The 24086-nt window shown below is 43.5% G+C and overlaps 1 protein-coding gene across 1 annotated transcript; it reads right to left on the bottom strand.

Annotated features, from left to right (window-relative positions):
* Window positions 1–338: 338 nt before the first annotated feature.
* Window positions 339–2377, bottom strand: LOC106571299 (homeobox protein Nkx-2.2a). Its single transcript, XM_014144208.3, has 2 exons — window positions 1658–2377; window positions 339–1191 (listed from the first exon to the last, which is right to left on the bottom strand). The coding sequence occupies exons 1-2, from the start codon at window positions 1890–1892 to the stop codon at window positions 647–649; spliced, it is 780 nt and encodes a 259-aa protein (XP_013999683.1). The 5' UTR covers window positions 1893–2377; the 3' UTR covers window positions 339–646.
* Window positions 2378–24086: the final 21709 nt, after the last annotated feature.

Below are 24086 nucleotides of genomic sequence, written 5' to 3'. Positions count from 1 at the left end.
TCCTATTTGTTGTAGGCACGTGCATAGGGCGTTTTTACTTTTGAGAAGACTGTGTTTGCAATAGAGATTCACTTCAGGGTTGTTTCTGTTTTGCTTTGTGATTCAATAACAAACCTGACCGGAATTAGATACAGGAAGACATAAAACATGTTTTGCACGATCTGCTACTTTAAAAAAGTAACTCGTATTCATCTAGTTTTGTGCGTAACGGCATCTATACGCATATAACAATTTTAACAAATAATGAACAAGTTACCCTAAATGAAGTCTATTCGATTCCCCTTATTGGACCTGTATAAAAGTAATTGAATGTAGTTTAATAAATGAATAATAACCACATCAAAATGACAAAGGTTTATTCACGGCCATAAATATTCAAGTTAAATAAACAGTACACCAAAAACCATAAATTAATTCATAATATGAGCACTTTACAACAGACATAACATTTATTTATAACATTAATTTAGCAAACATTATAAAACTAACGGAATCTCACGAGGCCTAACATCGTCCAACTCATGGGCCACCCCATAATCAGCTTTGATGTGACTAAAATAGAGATCATAATTTCAATCCAAATCAGGAAAAGTTGTATTTATATTTTGTTCGAATCAAAGTTATTTGAAGTAGACCTATCCATCTTTTACCAAGTCCACTGGTACATTTGCGCCAAGTGATGCAAACTGGGCAGTTGTGACATGGCGTCGGGGCTGTAGTGAGAGCGCATATGCATGTGATGGAGAGAATAGGCGTTATACGCCGAGAGAGGTATTCCAGCCCTGAACGAGGCCTCAAGTTCCTGAGTTTTGCTTGTGTCACACGGTTTTCCATCCCGAATCAAAACCGGAATGGCCACCCGTCTTGGGGACACGAGATGAACCATTTCAATACCCTTCTCAGCGCGTGCTCTCTTCATTTTATACCGGTGATTCTGGAACCAGATCTTCACCTGGGTCTGTGTCAGTCTTAGTGCGTTGGCAAGGTGCTCCCTCTCCGGCGCAGAGAGATATCTCTGTTGTCGAAATCGTCGCTCTAGTTCATATGTTTGCGCTTTGGAAAACAGCACCCTCCTTTTCCTCTTCTTTCCAGAGTCGCTGCTGTCAACTGCGGTGTCTCTGTCGATATCTTGGGATTCGTCGGCGGACAGCTCTGGAGATTTCGGTTCGTTTCGAGAATCAACTGACAAACCTGTTTAAAATGAAAAATCGTCGGTCTGATTATTATAAAAGATGGACAATAAATACAGTGAAAATATAGTTAATATTTCATCATAGCCCATAGTTAATCTGAGCAAAGAATGGAAAATATTGAAGAGATTAGCTATATAATCTAAAACAATGGCCTATTGGTGACCAGGGCTAAACTATGACGATTACGCGTGGATAATTACGCAAGGAGACTTGCATTAAGCACGTATAATATTACACATTCTGATTACGCATGAATAAACTACTTTAAGAGTAGACTATTAAGTTAAACCCATAAGAGATAGGCCTAACTAAAATATGAAATAGTGAAAACGTTAATGCAAAGGTTTTTGTTTTCATTAATGGCTTAATTGATAACTAATTGAAATGATGATATGACTAGGAAGTGGACAAATCAATTATATACCTCAATGCTTAGGAAACGAACTTTTTAAAGAGCTACTCACGTGAATATTGGATGCTGTTGGAGGAAGCAAGCCATTTTGAGTAGGAATTACCACCACCATCACACAAAAGGCTCTTATTTCCAGCGTTTTCTAAAGATGGATTTTGCGTCATAATCTCACTAGTTTCCTCCTCGTTCTCATCCTCGGTCTCCTCCGTTCCAGAACCTCCATTGGTGTCAGGAAGATCCAGAAGGTCCTTTACAGAGAAGCCCATCTTTGTGTTGTTGAACGACATGGTGTGAGAAAGTCTGTGGTGCGCGCTGTAAACAAGAGTTCGTTTTTATCCCTGCTGCTATGCTGAACCAGTAAAACTGAATAAGAGGACACTATTTCAAAAGGAGGTTAAGATGAAATTCAGGCCGTGTCCTTTGGGTTAATTCAAGCCAAACGAAGAATTAATCCTGGCATGCTAGTTGTTCACCGCTGGCTCGTCGAGAGGGCTCCAATGTGTTGGTCATGGAGGAGCGCAGGAGTTTATGGAGAGGAGAGGCTCATGGATGCTGCACGACTAGAAGCACTTGCATAAAGGAAGCCATCGCCAGTCGGATTGGTCTATATAAGGTTAGTTAAAACACTGAACCTGCAATGGAAAATGAATCGGAATATGCCAGGGAAAGACTGAACGCGTGTAGGAGGTCCTTGGAGTCAAGTGGATGAAGAATATTTGTGGGTGTGAAATGCTAGGGTTTGGGACATCCAAATCTCTGTCATTGGTGCTTCAGAAATATGATGACTGGTATTATGGGACAGATAATTACCGAGATGGGGAGGGGCGTTTGTGCATTTCATTTACACAAACCACTATACTGCATTGCTTCAAACCATTATAATGTATCGCTTCAAAGCAAATACATATCTATTTAGGGGCAAGAACACCCTTTAAATATGTATGTAATTAGTCTACGTATCGAAGTTTGAATTGTGGGTGTTTAATATGGATAACTCATGAAGACCTTTTAGGTCAATATTTTGGTGCAGGCTTAAGTCAAGTATCCTATCATGAATAAAACATAGCCTGACTCAGAATGTTGTTTGACATCTCTGCAAGGCGTTTATTGTAAATAGGCTAACTACATTTGGATAAATACGTTCTAAGAGGAGAAGAATAAATTCCGTTTATTGAGAGTCTTACATACGGAACTTGCAGTAGGCTGAAATCAATCATGTTGGTCATTTTCTCCTTAATTACTATCATCATTATTACCATATTATTACCATATTATATCTTTATTCTGATCACTATAATTATTTATCGCTGTCATAAATAGCTAACTACAACATGCATCCATGCATTGGCTAGACTATCCATAGCTACACAATGTAATACATAAAGGCTATATCCCTTTGGAATATTAGTCAACATTTCTTCATAATAATGACACTTATTTTATTGCAGCAATTTATTTTCAATTCACGGGGAATCGAATGAGAAGCCGTTGAGTCAATATAACACGCAGAATATCGTGTTGATATTATTTACAGATCTTTTTATTGCCCACTGCCCTCATCTAGTAGGCGATGTGATGTGGGTGACAATGATTCTCGTTCTCAGCGAATCCTCCGGGAGTCCTGGGTGGTCAGGCTAAGCAAACACACGTACAAACCGATTGCTAAGCTGCGGACAATGGGGAAAATGTAGACAAATGTCCGGCTCCTTTTGGAAGTTTTTGTGTAGGCTAAGATTTTGCATTTATTTCGGTTGCAAGATAATAGATGATTGACGCCCCCTTACAATGTGCCGTAACTGTTTGGAATAAATCCGACGTTGCCCCCAGTTGTCATGGTATTCAACTGCTTTCAATGGACTATCTCTTCATTCATCTCTGACCGCCCAGCCTCGCTACCTCACACACACACACACACACACACACACACACACACACACACACACACACACACACACACACACACACACACACACACACACACACACACACACACACACCCACACACCCACACACACACACACACATTATTATTGTTGTGTTATAACTATGGCACCGCTTGTGTATTTGTTTGACCAGTAACGGGTTTCTTAAACTAATTTAGACTGACTGAGAGGCTATCGCTTACAAGACTACTTCACTGATATTTACATGTTTACGCTCTCACTCACAGTGTACACACCGTGGAAAAAAACGATCTGTATGGTACACACTAGTGCCTATAGGGCCTAAAGAGGGTAAACAACTCTCACTGAGCCCATGCAAGTTCTGCTCGCCTGCTTCCTGAGATACCAGATCACTTTCTGAAGGGTCTCCCCTTAAAATGTACACAACTTTATTCCAGGACAAATACAACCTTTCTGTAATTGATATAGGATGATCAATGGTTTATTAAAGTACACATATTTATGATCTTTGGTGAATGTTTGTAGCCCAAATGGATGTTTGTTTGGGGTCAATGTTTGCCAGATTGTAAACCTTATTTGTCATTATTATACACATCATGATACTTACTACTTGGCTTTGGAAACTACTGAACAATTTTCACCATAGTCAATTGGGCTCAGTCCAAGAAAGAGAAATCATGGCCAAGCAGAAGCATCTCTGCGTTCTCAAAGGAGCAAACAAACATTCCCAGCAGGTTCTTAGTTAAAGGTGATGCTATATTCTAACCTTTAGGGTCAAAACAAGCCAAGGACATTGGACACAACAATAAACATCCTTCCTAGGGCCGGGGGAAAAACAGTATTGTGATAACTAATGCAATACTGTACCGATTCAACGGTTAAATTACAAGTTATCAGATATATTCTGACGTTGAGGAGTGTTAGCAGATTTATCAGGCAAAAAGTTTGTATATTTAAAATACCTTAGTACCAGAGTATTCCAAATGTAATGCATTACAACAACAATTAGTTCCATCCTATTGCGGAACTGAATTGCAATGGCCTACACAAAGAATTGTGAGGCATATATAATCACAATATGTATGTAATCGTGACCTATGTATCATCATATAGCATGAGGGCCCTGCCAGCCTTATTCTGTATGCTGGCAGATCCCTGTTTTACAATTAAATCAACCCAGACAGAATATTGAGAGAAGAAAACCAGTGTGAAGTGATGTCAGGGGCAGAGCTCCTAGGTAGACCTGTCAAACTGTTACCATTACTGGCTGCAAGAGGGAGGAGGAACCAACTGCCTGCCTGGTAAGCACAGACAAATAAACACACACACACACACACACACACACACACACACACACACACACACACACACACACACACACACACACACACACACACACACACACACACACACACACACACACACACACACACACACACACACACACACACACACACACACACACACACACACACACACACACACACACACACACACACACACACACACATATGGCTATGTCTTACTATACTTGTGAGGACTTTTTGGGGACCCTAATCCTAAACCTAACCGTAACTCATAACCCTAACTCAAAACCTTACCACTAACCTTTAACCCTAATTCTAACCCTAAACCTAACCCCTAAGCCTAAAATATAGCCTTTTGACAAGTGAGGACCGGCAAAATGTTTACTATTCTTGTGAGGAGTTTTGGTACTCACAAGTATAGTAAAACGTGTACACACACACACCCACACACACACACACAAAAGAAGATATCCTGATGCCTAGTCACCTTACCCCTATATATATCTATCCCTACCACTCCAATATCCCTGCACATTGTAAATATGGCACTGGAACTGACCCTGTATATAGCTTACTTACTTTCTCATGTTCTTCTTATTTCCATTCATTGTGTGTTTTTGTTGTACTTTACCTAATTTTATAGTATAATATTTTTTTACTTCTGATATTGATTACTACATTGTTGGAAAAGAGCTTGCAAGAAAGGTATTCCACTGTACTTGTGCACATGACAACACAACTTCAAATTTGATAGCCTGCCCTAAACCAATCCCATCTCTGCCTTTAGAAGTACTTCCTTGTCAATGTTAGGTGAAGAGGGCCACCTACTGGCTCACACTGACACTGGCTTACATCCACCAGTAGTAGTAGTATTCCCCATAAAACTCTTCTCAATTCAAGTTAGCAGGGGGCATAATTCAACTAGACTAGAGCATGGTCTGCGTGTCGACATGTCAATAATTCATTCAATGAGGAAAGAAGATGAAAAGTTTATAGAGTGCAGTGGGTTAAACCATAGGGGTTTCAACAAGAGATGTGTGAGGCATAATAAATACAAAAATCACAGTTGAAATACTAACACTGCACCACCCGTGTAATTCAACCCTCTACATCTGCGAAGCATAGAGGTATGCAAAATAGGCTCAAATAGCATGTTTAAACCCACTGTCCTAAAAAAGACTCGGTCATGCGTTTGGATAAGAACTGTAATGTACATGTTTGTCCAGATAGTGGCGCCTTTGTATCAATAATACACTGACAGCAGGCAGTCCTACAACAGTAAGGGAGAATCTCAATTGGATACATACTCCTCACATCCTCTCTCCTCAGATCCCTTTTTCTTTCTCATCCCATGGGTTTTGAGAAGGGCAATTGAGATTCTCCATAAGAAAACGGTTTGCTGTCAAGATGACTGCAGAGCAGTCAAAGGTCTGAAGCGAAAGACTAGTACATTTCCTTCAGGTTGTGAAAAACATGTTCAATTCACACGTTCAGTATGTGAAATATCCCTGCAAGAATGTAGAACAACAAATATAGATTATTGGATGACGCTGTTCTGACAGCAAGTCTGACAGCTTTAGCCTCAGGATAGGTTCACACCAGACAGAGAGAGCAGTCTGTTTAACCTCTTGTAGAGAACATGTCCTAAACATCCCGCATCCATGGCAACAATGTCATCAATTTACTCTTCCTTATCTACCTGATCTGAGGCTCCCCTGAGACTCTGAGGCACACCTCAGGTACTCAACACCATGAATGAAGAGAGCACACATACAGGGGGGGAAAGGAACAAAATATTTTTTGGGAAGGCGATTGTGAATTTGATCTGAACAAATAGAGATTTTAAATGGAAATGAATTGATTTATCTCTGCTGTTCCCATACAGTGCATGTTTTTCTGTACAGCCAGGTCACCCATGATACAAGTCATTATTCAACATACATCCATGTCTGAGGACATTGGAAGATGACGTGGGAACCCGCCACTAGGGGCACTATTAGCACTGTTACCTTCAAGTCGATAGAAAGTTGATGTTGATATTTTGGTTTTAAGCCGTTAACGAGCTGTCTCTACCCTGTAGTCTGTTGGTTAAGGCTATACTATATCACCACTAACCAGCTGTCTCTACCCTGTAGTCTGTAGGTTAAGGCTATACTATATCACCACTAACCAGCTGTCTCTACCCTGTAGTCTGTAGGTTAAGGCTATACTATATCACCACTAACCAGCTGTCTCTACCCTGTAGTCTGTAGGTTAAGGCTATACTATATCACCACTAACCAGCTGTCTCTACCCTGTAGTCTGTAGGTTAAGGCTATACTATACTCACCACTAACCAGCTGTCTCTGCCCTGTAGTCTGTAGGTTAAGGCTATACTATATCACCACTAACCAGCTGTCTCTACCCTGTAGTCTGTAGGTTAAGGCTATACTATACTCACCACTAACCAGCTGTCTCTGTCCTGTAGTCTGTAGGTTAAGGCTATACTATATCACCACTAACCAGCTGTCTCTGCCCTGTAGTCTGTAGGTTAAGGCTATACTATACTCACCACTAACCAGCTGTCTCTGCCCTGTAGTCTGTAGGTTAAGGCTATACTATATCACCACTAACCAGCTGTCTCTACCCTGTAGTCTGTAGGTTAAGGCTATAATATATCACCACTAACCAGCTGTCTGTGCCCTGTAGTCTGTTGGTTAAGGCTATACTATATCACCACTAACCAGCTGTCTCTGCGCTGTAGTCTGTAGGTTAAGGCTATACTATATCACCACTAACCAGCTGTCTCTACACTGTAGTCTGTTGGTTAAGGCTATACTATATCACCACTAACCAGCTGTCTCTACCCTGTAGTCTGTAGGTTAAGGCTATACTATAATCACCACTAACCAGCTGTCTCTGTCCTGTAGTCTGTAGGTTAAGGCTATACTATATCACCACTAACCAGCTGTCTCTACCCTGTAGTCTGTAGGTTAAGGCTATACTATACTCACCACTAACCAGCTGTCTCTGTCCTGTAGTCTGTAGGTTAAGGCTATACTATATCACCACTAACCAGCTGTCTCTACCCTGTAGTCTGTTGGTTAAGGCTATACTATACTCACCACTAACCAGCTGTCTCTGCCCTGTAGTCTGTTGGTTAAGGCTATACTATATCACCACTAACCAGCTGTCTCTACCCTGTAGTCTGTAGGTTAAGGCTATACTATATCACCACTAACCAGCTGTCTCTGCCCTGTAGTCTGTAGGTTAAGGCTATACTATATCACCACTAACCAGCTGTCTCTACCCTGTAGTCTGTTGGTTAAGGCTATACTATACTCACCACTAACCAGCTGTCTCTGCCCTGTAGTCTGTAGGTTAAGGCTATACTATACTCACCACTAACCAGCTGTCTCTACCCTGTAGTCTGTAGGTTAAGGCTATACTATATCACCACTAACCAGCTGTCTCTGCCCTGTAGTCTGTAGGTTAAGGCTATACTATATCACCACTAACCAGCTGTCTCTACCCTGTAGTCTGTAGGTTAAGGCTATACTATACTCACCACTAACCAGCTGTCTCTACCCTGTAGTCTGTTGGTTAAGGCTATACTATATCACCACTAACCAGCTGTCTCTACCCTGTAGTCTGTAGGTTAAGGCTATACTATATCACCACTAACCAGCTGTCTCTACCCTGTAGTCTGTAGGTTAAGGCTATACTATACTCACCACTAACCAGCTGTCTCTGCCCTGTAGTCTGTAGGTTAAGGCTATACTATACTCACCACTAACCAGCTGTCTCTGCCCTGTAGTCTGTTGGTTAAGGCTATACTATATCACCACTAACCAGCTGTCTCTGTCCTGTAGTCTGTAGGTTAAGGCTATACTATATCACCACTAACCAGCTGTCTCTGTCCTGTAGTCTGTAGGTTAAGGCTATACTATATCACCACTAACCAGCTGTCTCTGCCCTGTAGTCTGTTGGTTAAGGCTATACTATATCACCACTAACCAGCTGTCTCTGCCCTGTAGTCTGTAGGTTAAGGCTATACTATATCACCACTAACCAGCTGTCTCTACCCTGTAGTCTGTTGGTTAAGGCTATACTATATCACCACTAACCAGCTGTCTCTACCCTGTAGTCTGTTGGTTAAGGCTATACTATACTCACCACTAACCAGCTGTCTCTGCCCTGTAGTCTGTTGGTTAAGGCTATACTATATCACCACTAACCAGCTGTCTCTACCCGGTAGTCTGTAGGTTAAGGCTATACTATATCACCACTAACCAGCTGTCTCTGTCCTGTAGTCTGTAGGTTAAGGCTATACTATATCACCACTAACCAGCTGTCTCTACCCTGTCGTCTGTAGGTTAAGGCTATACTATACTCACCACTAACCAGCTGTCTCTGCCCTGTAGTCTGTAGGTTAAGGCTATACTATATCACCACTAACCAGCTGTCTCTACCCTGTAGTCTGTAGGTTAAGGCTATACTATACTCACCACTAACCAGCTGTCTCTGCCCTGTAGTCTGTTGGTTAAGGCTATACTATATCACCACTAACCAGCTGTCTCTACCCTGTAGTCTGTAGGTTAAGGCTATACTATATCACCACTAACCAGCTGTCTCTACCCTGTAGTCTGTTGGTTAAGGCTATACTATACTCACCACTAACCAGCTGTCTCTGCCCTGTAGTCTGTAGGTTAAGGCTATACTATATCACCACTAACCAGCTGTCAAAACCCTGTAGTCTGTAGGTTAAGGCTATACTATATCACCACTAACCAGCTGTCTCTGCCCTGTAGTCTGTAGGTTAAGGCTATACTATATCACCACTAACCAGCTGTCTCTGCCCTGTAGTCTGTAGGTTAAGGCTATACTATATCACCACTAACCAGCTGTCTCTACCCTGTAGTCTGTAGGTTAAGGCTATACTATACTCAACACTAACCAGCTGTCTCTGCCCTGTAGTCTGTAGGTTAAGGCTATACTATACTCACCACTAACCAGCTGTCTCTGCCCTGTAGTCTGTTGGTTAAGGCTATACTATATCACCAGTAACCAGCTGTCTCTGTCCTGTAGTCTGTAGGTTAAGGCTATACTATATCACCACTAACCAGCTGTCTCTACCCTGTAGTCTGTAGGTTAAGGCTATACTATACTCACCACTAACCAGCTGTCTCTGCCCTGTAGTCTGTAGGTTAAGGCTATACTATATCACCACTAACCAGCTGTCTCTGCCCTGTAGTCTGTTGGTTAAGGCTATACTATATCACCACTAACCAGCTGTCTCTGCCCTGTAGTCTGTAGGTTAAGGCTATACTATATCACCACTAACCAGCTGTCTCTGCCCTGTAGTCTGTAGGTTAAGGCTATACTATACTCACCACTAACCAGCTGTCTCTGCCCTGTAGTCTGTAGGTTAAGGCTATACTATATCACCACTAACCAGCTGTCTCTGCCCTGTAGTCTGTAGGTTAAGGCTATACTATACTCACCACTAACCAGCTGTCTCTGCCCTGTAGTCTGTAGGTTAAGGGTATACTATACTCACCACTAACCAGCTGTCTCTGCCCTGTAGTCTGTAGGTTAAGGCTATACTATATCACGACTAACCAGCTGTTTCTGCCCTGTAGTCTGTAGGTTAAGGCTATACTATACTCACCACTAACCAGCTGTCTCTGCCCTGTAGTCTGTAGGTTAAGGCTATACTATATCACCACTAACCAGCTGTCTCTGCCCTGTAGTCTGTTGGTTAAGGCTATACTATACTCACCACTAACCAGCTGTCTCTGCCCTGTAGTCTGTAGGTTAAGGCTATACTATACTCACTACTAACCAGCTGTCTCTACCCTGTAGCCTGTAGGTTAAGGCTATACTATACTCACCACTAACCAGCTGTCTCTGCCCTCTAGTCTGTAGGTTAAGGCTATACTATATCACCACTAACCAGCTGTCTCTACCCTGTAGTCTGTTGGTTAAGGCTATACTATACTCACCACTAACCAGCTGTCTCTACCCTGTAGTCTGTTGGTTAAGGCTATACTATACTCACCACTAACCAGCTGTCTCTGCCCTGTAGTCTGTAGGTTAAGGCTATACTATATCACCACTAACCAGCTGTCTCTACCCTGTAGTCTGTTGGTTAAGGCTATACTATACTCACCACTAACCAGCTGTCTCTGCACTGTAGTCTGTAGGTTAAGGCTATACTATATCACCACTAACCAGCTGTCTCTACCCTGTAGTCTGTTGGTTAAGGCTATACTATACTCACCACTAACCAGCTGTCTCTGCCCTGTAGTCTGTAGGTTAAGGCTATACTATATCACCACTAACCAGCTGTCTCTACCCTGTAGTCTGTAGGTTAAGGCTATACTATATCACCACTAACCAGCTGTCTCTGCCCTGTAGTCTGTTGGTTAAGGCTATACTATATCACCACTAACAAGCTGTCTCTGCCCTGTAGTCTGTAGGTTAAGGCTATACTATATCACCACTAACCAGCTGTCTCTACCCTGTAGTCTGTAGGTTAAGGCTATACTATACTCACCACTAACCAGCTGTCTCTGCCCTGTAGTCTGTAGGTTAAGGCTATACTATACTCACTACTAACCAGCTGTCTCTCCCCTGTAGTCTGTTGGTTAAGGCTATACTATATCACCACTAACCAGCTGTCTCTGTCCTGTAGTCTGTAGGTTAAGGCTATACTATATCACCACTAACCAGCTGTCTCTACCCTGTAGTCTGTAGGTTAAGGCTATACTATATCACCACTAACCAGCTGTCTCTGCCCTGTAGTCTGTAGGTTAAGGCTATACGAAATCACCACTAACCAGCTGTCTCTACCCTGTAGTCTGTAGGTTAAGGCTATACTATATCACCACTAACCAGCTGTCTCTACCCTGTAGTCTGTAGGTTAAGGCTATACTATACTCACCACTAACCAGCTGTCTCTGCCCTGTAGTCTGTAGGTTAAGGCTATACTATACTCACCACTAACCAGCTGTCTCTGCCCTGTAGTCTGTAGGTTAAGGCTATACTATATCACCACTAACCAGCTGTCTCTGTCCTGTAGTCTGTTGGTTAAGGCTATACTATACTCACCACTAACCAGCTGTCTCTGCCCTGTAGTCTGTAGGTTAAGGCTATACTATATCACCACTAACCAGCTGTCTCTGCCCTGTAGTCTGTAGGTTAAGGCTATACTATACTCACCACTAACCAGCTGTCTCTGCCCTGTAGTCTGTAGGTTAAGGCTATACTATACTCACCACTAACCAGCTGTATCTACCCTGTAGTCTGTAGGCTAAGGCTATACTATATCACCACTAACCAGCTGTCTCTGCCCTGTAGTCTGTAGGTTAAGGCTATACTATACTCACCACTAACCAGCTGTCTCTACCCTGTAGTCTGTAGGTTAAGGCTATACTATATCACCACTAACCAGCTGTCTCTACCCTGTAGTCTGTAGGTTAAGGCTATACTATACTCACCACTAACCAGCTGTCTCTGCCCTGTAGTCTGTAGGTTAAGGCTATACTATATCACCACTAACCAGCTGTCTCTGCCCTGTAGTCTGTAGGTTAAGGCTATACTATATCACCACTAACCAGCTGTTTCTGCCCTGTAGTCTGTAGGTTAAGGCTATACTATACTCACCACTAACCAGCTGTCTCTGCCCTGTAGTCTGTAGGTTAAGGCTATACTATATCACCACTAACCAGCTGTCTCTGCCCTGTAGTCTGTTGGTTAAGGCTATACTATACTCACCACTAACCAGCTGTCTCTGCCCTGTAGTCTGTAGGTTAAGGCTATACTATACTCACTACTAACCAGCTGTCTCTACCCTGTAGCCTGTAGGTTAAGGCTATACTATACTCACCACTAACCAGCTGTCTCTGCCCTCTAGTCTGTAGGTTAAGGCTATACTATATCACCACTAACCAGCTGTCTCTACCCTGTAGTCTGTTGGTTAAGGCTATACTATACTCACCACTAACCAGCTGTCTCTACCCTGTAGTCTGTTGGTTAAGGCTATACTATACTCACCACTAACCAGCTGTCTCTGCCCTGTAGTCTGTAGGTTAAGGCTATACTATATCACCACTAACCAGCTGTCTCTACCCTGTAGTCTGTTGGTTAAGGCTATACTATACTCACCACTAACCAGCTGTCTCTGCACTGTAGTCTGTAGGTTAAGGCTATACTATATCACCACTAACCAGCTGTCTCTACCCTGTAGTCTGTTGGTTAAGGCTATACTATACTCACCACTAACCAGCTGTCTCTGCCCTGTAGTCTGTAGGTTAAGGCTATACTATATCACCACTAACCAGCTGTCTCTACCCTGTAGTCTGTAGGTTAAGGCTATACTATATCACCACTAACCAGCTGTCTCTGCCCTGTAGTCTGTTGGTTAAGGCTATACTATATCACCACTAACAAGCTGTCTCTGCCCTGTAGTCTGTAGGTTAAGGCTATACTATATCACCACTAACCAGCTGTCTCTACCCTGTAGTCTGTAGGTTAAGGCTATACTATACTCACCACTAACCAGCTGTCTCTGCCCTGTAGTCTGTAGGTTAAGGCTATACTATACTCACTACTAACCAGCTGTCTCTCCCCTGTAGTCTGTTGGTTAAGGCTATACTATATCACCACTAACCAGCTGTCTCTGTCCTGTAGTCTGTAGGTTAATGCTATACTATATCACCACTAACCAGCTGTCTCTACCCTGTAGTCTGTAGGTTAAGGCTATACTATATCACCACTAACCAGCTGTCTCTGCCCTGTAGTCTGTAGGTTAAGGCTATACGAAATCACCACTAACCAGCTGTCTCTACCCTGTAGTCTGTAGGTTAAGGCTATACTATATCACCACTAACCAGCTGTCTCTACCCTGTAGTCTGTAGGTTAAGGCTATACTATACTCACCACTAACCAGCTGTCTCTGCCCTGTAGTCTGTAGGTTAAGGCTATACTATACTCACCACTAACCAGCTGTCTCTGCCCTGTAGTCTGTAGGTTAAGGCTATACTATATCACCACTAACCAGCTGTCTCTGTCCTGTAGTCTGTTGGTTAAGGCTATACTATACTCACCACTAACCAGCTGTCTCTGCCCTGTAGTCTGTAGGTTAAGGCTATACTATATCACCACTAACCAGCTGTCTCTGCCCTGTAGTCTGTAGGTTAAGGCTATACTATACTCACCACTAACCAGCTGTCTCTGCCCTGTAGTCTGTAGGTTAAGGCTATACTATACTCACCACTAACCAGCTGTCTCTACCCTGTAGTCTGTAGGCTAAGGCTATACTATATCACCACTAACCAGCTGTCTCTGCCCTGTAGTCTGTAGGTTAAGGCTATAATATATCACCACTAACCAGCTGTCTCTGCCCTGTAGTCTGTAGGTTAAGGCTATACTATACTCACCACTAACCAGCTGTCTCTACCCTGTAGTCTGTAGGTTAAGGCTATACTATATCACCACTAACCAGCTGTCTCTACCCTGTAGTCTGTAGGTTAAGGCTATACTATACTCACCACTAACCAGCTGTCTCTGCCCTGTAGTCTGTTGGTTAAGGCTATACTATATCACCACTAACCAGCTGTCTCTGCCCTGTAGTCTGTTGGTTAAGGCTATACTATATCACCACTAACCAGCTGTCTCTGCCCTGTAGTCTGTAGGTTAAGGCTATACTATATCACCACTAACCAGCTGTCTCTGCCCTGTAGTCTGTAGGTTAAGGCTATACTATACTCACCACTAACCAGCTGTCTCTGCCCTGTAGTCTGTAGGTTAAGGCTATACTATATCACCACTAACCAGCTGTCTCTGCCCTGTAGTCTGTAGGTTAAGGCTATACTATACTCACCACTAACCAGCTGTCTCTGCCCTGTAGTCTGTAGGTTAAGGGTATACTATACTCACCACTAACCAGCTGTCTCTGCCCTGTAGTCTGTAGGTTAAGGCTATACTATATCACCACTAACCAGCTGTTTCTGCCCTGTAGTCTGTAGGTTAAGGCTATACTATACTCACCACTAACCAGCTGTCTCTGCCCTGTAGTCTGTAGGTTAAGGCTATACTATATCACCACTAACCAGCTGTCTCTGCCCTGTAGTCTGTTGGTTAAGGCTATACTATACTCACCACTAACCAGCTGTCTCTGCCCTGTAGTCTGTAGGTTAAGGCTATACTATACTCACTACTAACCAGCTGTCTCTACCCTGTAGCCTGTAGGTTAAGGCTATACTATACTCACCACTAACCAGCTGTCTCTGCCCTGTAGTCTGTAGGTTAAGGCTATACTATATCACCACTAACCAGCTGTCTCTACCCTGTAGTCTGTTGGTTAAGGCTATACTATACTCACCACTAACCATCTGTCTCTACCCTGTAGTCTGTTGGTTAAGGCTATACTATACTCACCACTAACCAGCTGTCTCTGCCCTGTAGTCTGTAGGTTAAGGCTATACTATATCACCACTAACCAGCTGTCTCTACCCTGTAGTCTGTTGGTTAAGGCTATACTATACTCACCACTAACCAGCTGTCTCTGCACTGTAGTCTGTAGGTTAAGGCTATACTATATCACCACTAACCAGCTGTCTCTACCCTGTAGTCTGTTGGTTAAGGCTATACTATACTCACCACTAACCAGCTGTCTCTGCCCTGTAGTCTGTAGGTTAAGGCTATACTATATCACCACTAACCAGCTGTCTCTACCCTGTAGTCTGTAGGTTAAGGCTATACTATATCACCACTAACCAGCTGTCTCTGCCCTGTAGTCTGTTGGTTAAGGCTATACTATATCACCACTAACCAGCTGTCTCTGCGCTGTAGTCTGTAGGTTAAGGCTATACTATATCACCACTAACCAGCTGTCTCTACCCTGTAGTCTGTTGGTTAAGGCTATACTATATCACCACTAACCAGCTGTCTCTACCCTGTAGTCTGTAGGCTAAGGCTATACTATATCACCACTAACCAGCTGTCTCTGCCCTGTAGTCTGTAGGTTAAGGCTATAATATATCACCACTAACCAGCTGTCTCTGCCCTGTAGTCTGTAGGTTAAGGCTATACTATACTCACCACTAACCAGCTGTCTCTACCCTGTAGTCTGTAGGTTAAGGCTATACTATATCACCACTAACCAGCTGTCTCTACCCTGTAGTCTGTAGGTTAAGGCTATACTATATCACCACTAACCAGCTGTCTCTGCCCTGTAGTCTGTTGGTTAAGGCTATACTATATCACCACTAACCAGCTGTCTCTGCCCTGTAGTCTGTAGGTTAAGGCTATACTATATCACCACTAACCAGCTGTCTCTACCCTGTAGTCTGTTGGTTAAGGCTATACTATATCACCACTAACCAGCTGTCTCTACCCTGTAGTCTGTTGGTTAAGGCTATACTATACTCACCACTAACCAGCTGTCTCTGCCCTGTAGTCTGTTGGTTAAGGCTATACTATATCACCACTAACCAGCTGTCTCCACCCGGTAGTCTGTAGGTTAAGGCTATACTATATCACCACTAACCAGCTGTCTCTGCCCTGTAGTCTGTAGGTTAAGGCTATACTATATCACCACTAACCAGCTGTCTCTACCCTGTAGTCTGTAGGTTAAGGCTATACTATACTCACCACTAACCAGCTGTCTCTACCCTGTAGTCTGTTGGTTAAGGCTATACTATATCACCACTAACCAGCTGTCTCTACCCTGTAGTCTGTAGGTTAAGGCTATACTATATCACCACTAACCAGCTGTCAAAACCCTGTAGTCTGTAGGTTAAGGCTATACTATATCACCACTAACCAGCTGTCTCTGCCCTGTAGTCTGTTGGTTAAGGCTATACTATATCACCACTAACCAGCTGTCTCTGCCCTGTAGTCTGTAGGTTAAGGCTATACTATATCACCACTAACCAGCTGTCTCTACCCTGTAGTCTGTAGGTTAAGGCTATACTATACTCACCACTAACCAGCTGTCTCTGCCCTGTAGTCTGTAGGTTAAGGCTATACTATACTCACCACTAACCAGCTGTCTCTGCCCTGTAGTCTGTTGGTTAAGGCTATACTATATCACCACTAACCAGCTGTCTCTGTCCTGTAGTCTGTAGGTTAAGGCTATACTATATCACCACTAACCAGCTGTCTCTACCCTGTAGTCTGTAGGTTAAGGCTATACTATATCACCACTAACCAGCTGTCTCTACCCTGTAGTCTGTAGGTTAAGGCTATACTATATCACCACTAACCAGCTGTCTCTACCCTGTAGTCTGTAGGTTAAGGCTATACTATATCACCACTAACCAGCTGTCTCTACCCTGTAGTCTGTAGGTTAAGGCTATACTATATCACCACTAACCAGCTGTCTCTACCCTGTAGTCTGTAGGTTAAGGCTATACTATACTCACCACTAACCAGCTGTCTCTGCCCTGTAGTCTGTAGGTTAAGGCTATACTATATCACCACTAACCAGCTGTCTCTACCCTGTAGTCTGTAGGTTAAGGCTATACTATACTCACCACTAACCAGCTGTCTCTGTCCTGTAGTCTGTAGGTTAAGGCTATACTATATCACCACTAACCAGCTGTCTCTGCCCTGTAGTCTGTAGGTTAAGGCTATACTATACTCACCACTAACCAGCTGTCTCTGCCCTGTAGTCTGTAGGTTAAGGCTATACTATATCACCACTAACCAGCTGTCTCTACCCTGTAGTCTGTAGGTTAAGGCTATAATATATCACCACTAACCAGCTGTCTGTGCCCTGTAGTCTGTTGGTTAAGGCTATACTATATCACCACTAACCAGCTGTCTCTGCGCTGTAGTCTGTAGGTTAAGGCTATACTATATCACCACTAACCAGCTGTCTCTACACTGTAGTCTGTTGGTTAAGGCTATACTATATCACCACTAACCAGCTGTCTCTACCCTGTAGTCTGTAGGTTAAGGCTATACTATAATCACCACTAACCAGCTGTCTCTGTCCTGTAGTCTGTAGGTTAAGGCTATACTATATCACCACTAACCAGCTGTCTCTACCCTGTAGTCTGTAGGTTAAGGCTATACTATACTCACCACTAACCAGCTGTCTCTGTCCTGTAGTCTGTAGGTTAAGGCTATACTATATCACCACTAACCAGCTGTCTCTACCCTGTAGTCTGTTGGTTAAGGCTATACTATACTCACCACTAACCAGCTGTCTCTGCCCTGTAGTCTGTTGGTTAAGGCTATACTATATCACCACTAACCAGCTGTCTCTACCCTGTAGTCTGTAGGTTAAGGCTATACTATATCACCACTAACCAGCTGTCTCTGCCCTGTAGTCTGTAGGTTAAGGCTATACTATATCACCACTAACCAGCTGTCTCTACCCTGTAGTCTGTTGGTTAAGGCTATACTATACTCACCACTAACCAGCTGTCTCTGCCCTGTAGTCTGTAGGTTAAGGCTATACTATACTCACCACTAACCAGCTGTCTCTACCCTGTAGTCTGTAGGTTAAGGCTATACTATATCACCACTAACCAGCTGTCTCTGCCCTGTAGTCTGTAGGTTAAGGCTATACTATATCACCACTAACCAGCTGTCTCTACCCTGTAGTCTGTAGGTTAAGGCTATACTATACTCACCACTAACCAGCTGTCTCTACCCTGTAGTCTGTTGGTTAAGGCTATACTATATCACCACTAACCAGCTGTCTCTACCCTGTAGTCTGTAGGTTAAGGCTATACTATATCACCACTAACCAGCTGTCTCTACCCTGTAGTCTGTAGGTTAAGGCTATACTATACTCACCACTAACCAGCTGTCTCTGCCCTGTAGTCTGTAGGTTAAGGCTATACTATACTCACCACTAACCAGCTGTCTCTGCCCTGTAGTCTGTTGGTTAAGGCTATACTATATCACCACTAACCAGCTGTCTCTGTCCTGTAGTCTGTAGGTTAAGGCTATACTATATCACCACTAACCAGCTGTCTCTGTCCTGTAGTCTGTAGGTTAAGGCTATACTATATCACCACTAACCAGCTGTCTCTGCCCTGTAGTCTGTTGGTTAAGGCTATACTATATCACCACTAACCAGCTGTCTCTGCCCTGTAGTCTGTAGGTTAAGGCTATACTATATCACCACTAACCAGCTGTCTCTACCCTGTAGTCTGTTGGTTAAGGCTATACTATATCACCACTAACCAGCTGTCTCTACCCTGTAGTCTGTTGGTTAAGGCTATACTATACTCACCACTAACCAGCTGTCTCTGCCCTGTAGTCTGTTGGTTAAGGCTATACTATATCACCACTAACCAGCTGTCTCTACCCGGTAGTCTGTAGGTTAAGGCTATACTATATCACCACTAACCAGCTGTCTCTGTCCTGTAGTCTGTAGGTTAAGGCTATACTATATCACCACTAACCAGCTGTCTCTACCCTGTCGTCTGTAGGTTAAGGCTATACTATACTCACCACTAACCAGCTGTCTCTGCCCTGTAGTCTGTAGGTTAAGGCTATACTATATCACCACTAACCAGCTGTCTCTACCCTGTAGTCTGTAGGTTAAGGCTATACTATACTCACCACTAACCAGCTGTCTCTGCCCTGTAGTCTGTTGGTTAAGGCTATACTATATCACCACTAACCAGCTGTCTCTACCCTGTAGTCTGTAGGTTAAGGCTATACTATATCACCACTAACCAGCTGTCTCTACCCTGTAGTCTGTTGGTTAAGGCTATACTATACTCACCACTAACCAGCTGTCTCTGCCCTGTAGTCTGTAGGTTAAGGCTATACTATATCACCACTAACCAGCTGTCAAAACCCTGTAGTCTGTAGGTTAAGGCTATACTATATCACCACTAACCAGCTGTCTCTGCCCTGTAGTCTGTAGGTTAAGGCTATACTATATCACCACTAACCAGCTGTCTCTGCCCTGTAGTCTGTAGGTTAAGGCTATACTATATCACCACTAACCAGCTGTCTCTACCCTGTAGTCTGTAGGTTAAGGCTATACTATACTCACCACTAACCAGCTGTCTCTGCCCTGTAGTCTGTAGGTTAAGGCTATACTATACTCACCACTAACCAGCTGTCTCTAGCCCTGTAGTCTGTAGGTTAAGGCTATACTATATCACCACTAACCAGCTGTCTCTACCCTGTAGTCTGTAGGTTAAGGCTATACTATACTCACCACTAACCAGCTGTCTCTGCCCTGTAGTCTGTAGGTTAAGGCTATACTATATCACCACTAACCAGCTGTCTCTGCCCTGTAGTCTGTAGGTTAAGGCTATACTATATCACCACTAACCAGCTGTCTCTGCCCTGTAGTCTGTAGGTTAAGGCTATACTATATCACCACTAACCAGCTGTCTCTGCCCTGTAGTCTGTAGGTTAAGGCTATACTATACTCACCACTAACCAGCTGTCTCTGCCCTGTAGTCTGTAGGTTAAGGCTATACTATACTCACCACTAACCAGCTGTCTCTGCCCTGTAGTCTGTAGGTTAAGGCTATACTATATCACCACTAACCAGCTGTCTCTGCCCTGTAGTCTGTAGGTTAAGGCTATACTATACTCACCACTAACCAGCTGTCTCTACCCTGTAGTCTGTAGGTTAAGGCTATACTATACTCACCACTAACCAGCTGTCTCTGCCCTGTAGTCTGTAGGTTAAGGCTATACTATATCACCACTAACCAGCTGTCTCTGCCCTGTAGTCTGTTGGTTAAGGCTATACTATATCACCACTAACCAGCTGTCTCTGTCCTGTAGTCTGTAGGTTAAGGCTATACTATATCACCACTAACCAGCTGTCTCTGTCCTGTAGTCTGTAGGTTAAGGCTATACTATATCACCACTAACCAGCTGTCTCTGCCCTGTAGTCTGTTGGTTAAGGCTATACTATATCACCACTAACCAGCTGTCTCTGCCCTGTAGTCTGTAGGTTAAGGCTATACTATATCACCACTAACCAGCTGTCTCTACCCTGTAGTCTGTTGGTTAAGGCTATACTATATCACCACTAACCAGCTGTCTCTACCCTGTAGTCTGTTGGTTAAGGCTATACTATACTCACCACTAACCAGCTGTCTCTGCCCTGTAGTCTGTTGGTTAAGGCTATACTATATCACCACTAACCAGCTGTCTCCACCCGGTAGTCTGTAGGTTAAGGCTATACTATATCACCACTAACCAGCTGTCTCTGCCCTGTAGTCTGTAGGTTAAGGCTATACTATATCACCACTAACCAGCTGTCTCTACCCTGTAGTCTGTAGGTTAAGGCTATACTATACTCACCACTAACCAGCTGTCTCTACCCTGTAGTCTGTTGGTTAAGGCTATACTATATCACCACTAACCAGCTGTCTCTACCCTGTAGTCTGTAGGTTAAGGCTATACTATATCACCACTAACCAGCTGTCTCTACCCTGTAGTCTGTTGGTTAAGGCTATACTATACTCACCACTAACCAGCTGTCTCTGCCCTGTAGTCTGTAGGTTAAGGCTATACTATATCACCACTAACCAGCTGTCTCTACCCTGTAGTCTGTAGGTTAAGGCTATACTATATCACCACTAACCAGCTGTCTCTGCCCTGTAGTCTGTTGGTTAAGGCTATACTATATCACCACTAACCAGCTGTCTCTGCCCTGTAGTCTGTAGGTTAAGGCTATACTATATCACCACTAACCAGCTGTCTCTACCCTGTAGTCTGTAGGTTAAGGCTATACTATACTCACCACTAACCAGCTGTCTCTGCCCTGTAGTCTGTAGGTTAAGGCTATACTATACTCACCACTAACCAGCTGTCTCTGCCCTGTAGTCTGTAGGTTAAGGCTATACTATATCACCACTAACCAGCTGTCTCTGTCCTGTAGTCTGTAGGTTAAGGCTATACTATATCACCACTAACCAGCTGTCTCTACCCTGTAGTCTGTAGGTTAAGGCTATACTATATCACCACTAACCAGCTGTCTCTGCCCTGTAGTCTGTAGGTTAAGGCTATACTATATCACCACTAACCAGCTGTCTCTACCCTGTAGTCTGTAGGTTAAGGCTATACTATATCACCACTAACCAGCTGTCTCTACCCTGTAGTCTGTAGGTTAAGGCTATACTATACTCACCACTAACCAGCTGTCTCTGCCCTGTAGTCTGTAGGTTAAGGCTATACTATACTCACCACTAACCAGCTGTCTCTGCCCTGTAGTCTGTAGGTTAAGGCTATACTATATCACCACTAACCAGCTGTCTCTGTCCTGTAGTCTGTAGGTTAAGGCTATACTATACTCACCACTAACCAGCTGTCTCTGCCCTGTAGTCTGTAGGTTAAGGCTATACTATATCACCACTAACCAGCTGTCTCTGCCCTGTAGTCTGTAGGTTAAGGCTATACTATACTCACCACTAACCAGCTGTCTCTTCCCTGTAGTCTGTTGGTTAAGGCTATACTATATCACCACTAACCAGCTGTCTCTGCCCTGTAGTCTGTAGGTTAAGGCTATACTATATCACCACTAACCAGCTGTCTCTGCCCTGTAGTCTGTAGGTTAAGGCTATACTATACTCACCACTAACCAGCTGTCTCTACCCTGTAGTCTGTAGGTTAAGGCTATACTATATCACCACTAACCAGCTGTCTCTGCCCTGTAGTCTGTAGGTTAAGGCTATACTATACTCACCACTAACCAGCTGTCTCTACCCTGTAGTCTGTAGGTTAAGGCTATACTATACTCACCACTAACCAGCTGTCTCTACACTGTAGTCTGTAGGTTAAGGCTATACTATATCACCACTAACCAGCTGTCTCTGCCCTGTAGTCTGTAGGTTAAGGCTATACTATATCACCACTAACCAGCTGTCTCTGCCCTGTAGTCTGTAGGTTAAGGCTATACTATACTCACCACTAACCAGCTGTCTCTACCCTGTAGTCTGTAGGTTAAGGCTATACTATATCACCACTAACCAGCTGTCTCTACCCTGTAGTCTGTAGGTTAAGGCTATACTATACTCACCACTAACCAGCTGTCTCTGCCCTGTAGTCTGTAGGTTAAGGCTATACTATATCACCACTAACCAGCTGTCTCTGCCCTGTAGTCTGTTGGTTAAGGCTATACTATATCACCACTAACCAGCTGTCTCTGCCCTGTAGTCTGTAGGTTAAGGCTATACTATATCACCACTAACCAGCTGTCTCTGCCCTGTAGTCTGTAGGTTAAGGCTATACTATACTCACCACTAACCAGCTGTCTCTGCCCTGTAGTCTGTAGGTTAAGGCTATACTATATCACCACTAACCAGCTGTCTCTGCCCTGTAGTCTGTAGGTTAAGGCTATACTATACTCACCACTAACCAGCTGTCTCTGCCCTGTAGTCTGTAGGTTAAGGGTATACTATACTCACCACTAACCAGCTGTCTCTGCCCTGTAGTCTGTAGGTTAAGGCTATACTATATCACCACTAACCAGCTGTCTCTGCCCTGTAGTCTGTAGGTTAAGGCTATACTATACTCACCACTAACCAGCTGTCTCTGCCCTGTAGTCTGTAGGTTAAGGCTATACTATATCACCACTAACCAGCTGTCTCTGCCCTGTAGTCTGTTGGTTAAGGCTATACTCACCACTAACCAGCTGTCTCTGCCCTGTAGTCTGTAGGTTAAGGCTATACTATACTCACTACTAACCAGCTGTCTCTACCCTGTAGTCTGTAGGTTAAGGCTATACTATATCACCACTAACCAGCTGTCTCTACCCTGTAGTCTGTAGGTTAAGGCTATACTATATCACCACTAACCAGCTGTCTCTGCCCTGTAGTCTGTAGGTTAAGGCTATACTATACTCACCACTAACCAGCTGTCTCTACCCTGTAGTCTGTAGGTTAAGGCTATACTATATCACCACTAACCAGCTGTCTCTGCCCTGTAGTCTGTTGGTTAAGGCTATACTATATCACCACTAACCAGCTGTCTCTGCCCTGTAGTCTGTAGGTTAAGGCTATACTATATCACCACTAACCAGCTGTCTCTACCCTGTAGTCTGTAGGTTAAGGCTATACTATACTCACCACTAACCAGCTGTCTCTGCCCTGTAGTCTGTTGGTTAAGGCTATACTATATCACCACTAACCAGCTGTCTCTGTCCTGTAGTCTGTAGGTTAAGGCTATACTATATCACCACTAACCAGCTGTCTCTACCCTGTAGTCTGTAGGTTAAGGCTATACTATATCACCACTAACCAGCTGTCTCTGCCCTGTAGTCTGTAGGTTAAGGCTATACGAAATCACC

The sequence above is a fragment of the Salmo salar genome, chromosome 15 (genome assembly GCF_965601325.2).
Source record: "Salmo salar chromosome 15, fSalSal1, whole genome shotgun sequence".
NCBI classification, from domain to species: domain Eukaryota; kingdom Metazoa; phylum Chordata; class Actinopteri; order Salmoniformes; family Salmonidae; genus Salmo; species Salmo salar.
Note: the sequence above shows the minus strand (reverse complement) of the source record. Positions and strands in the feature narration are given on the sequence as shown.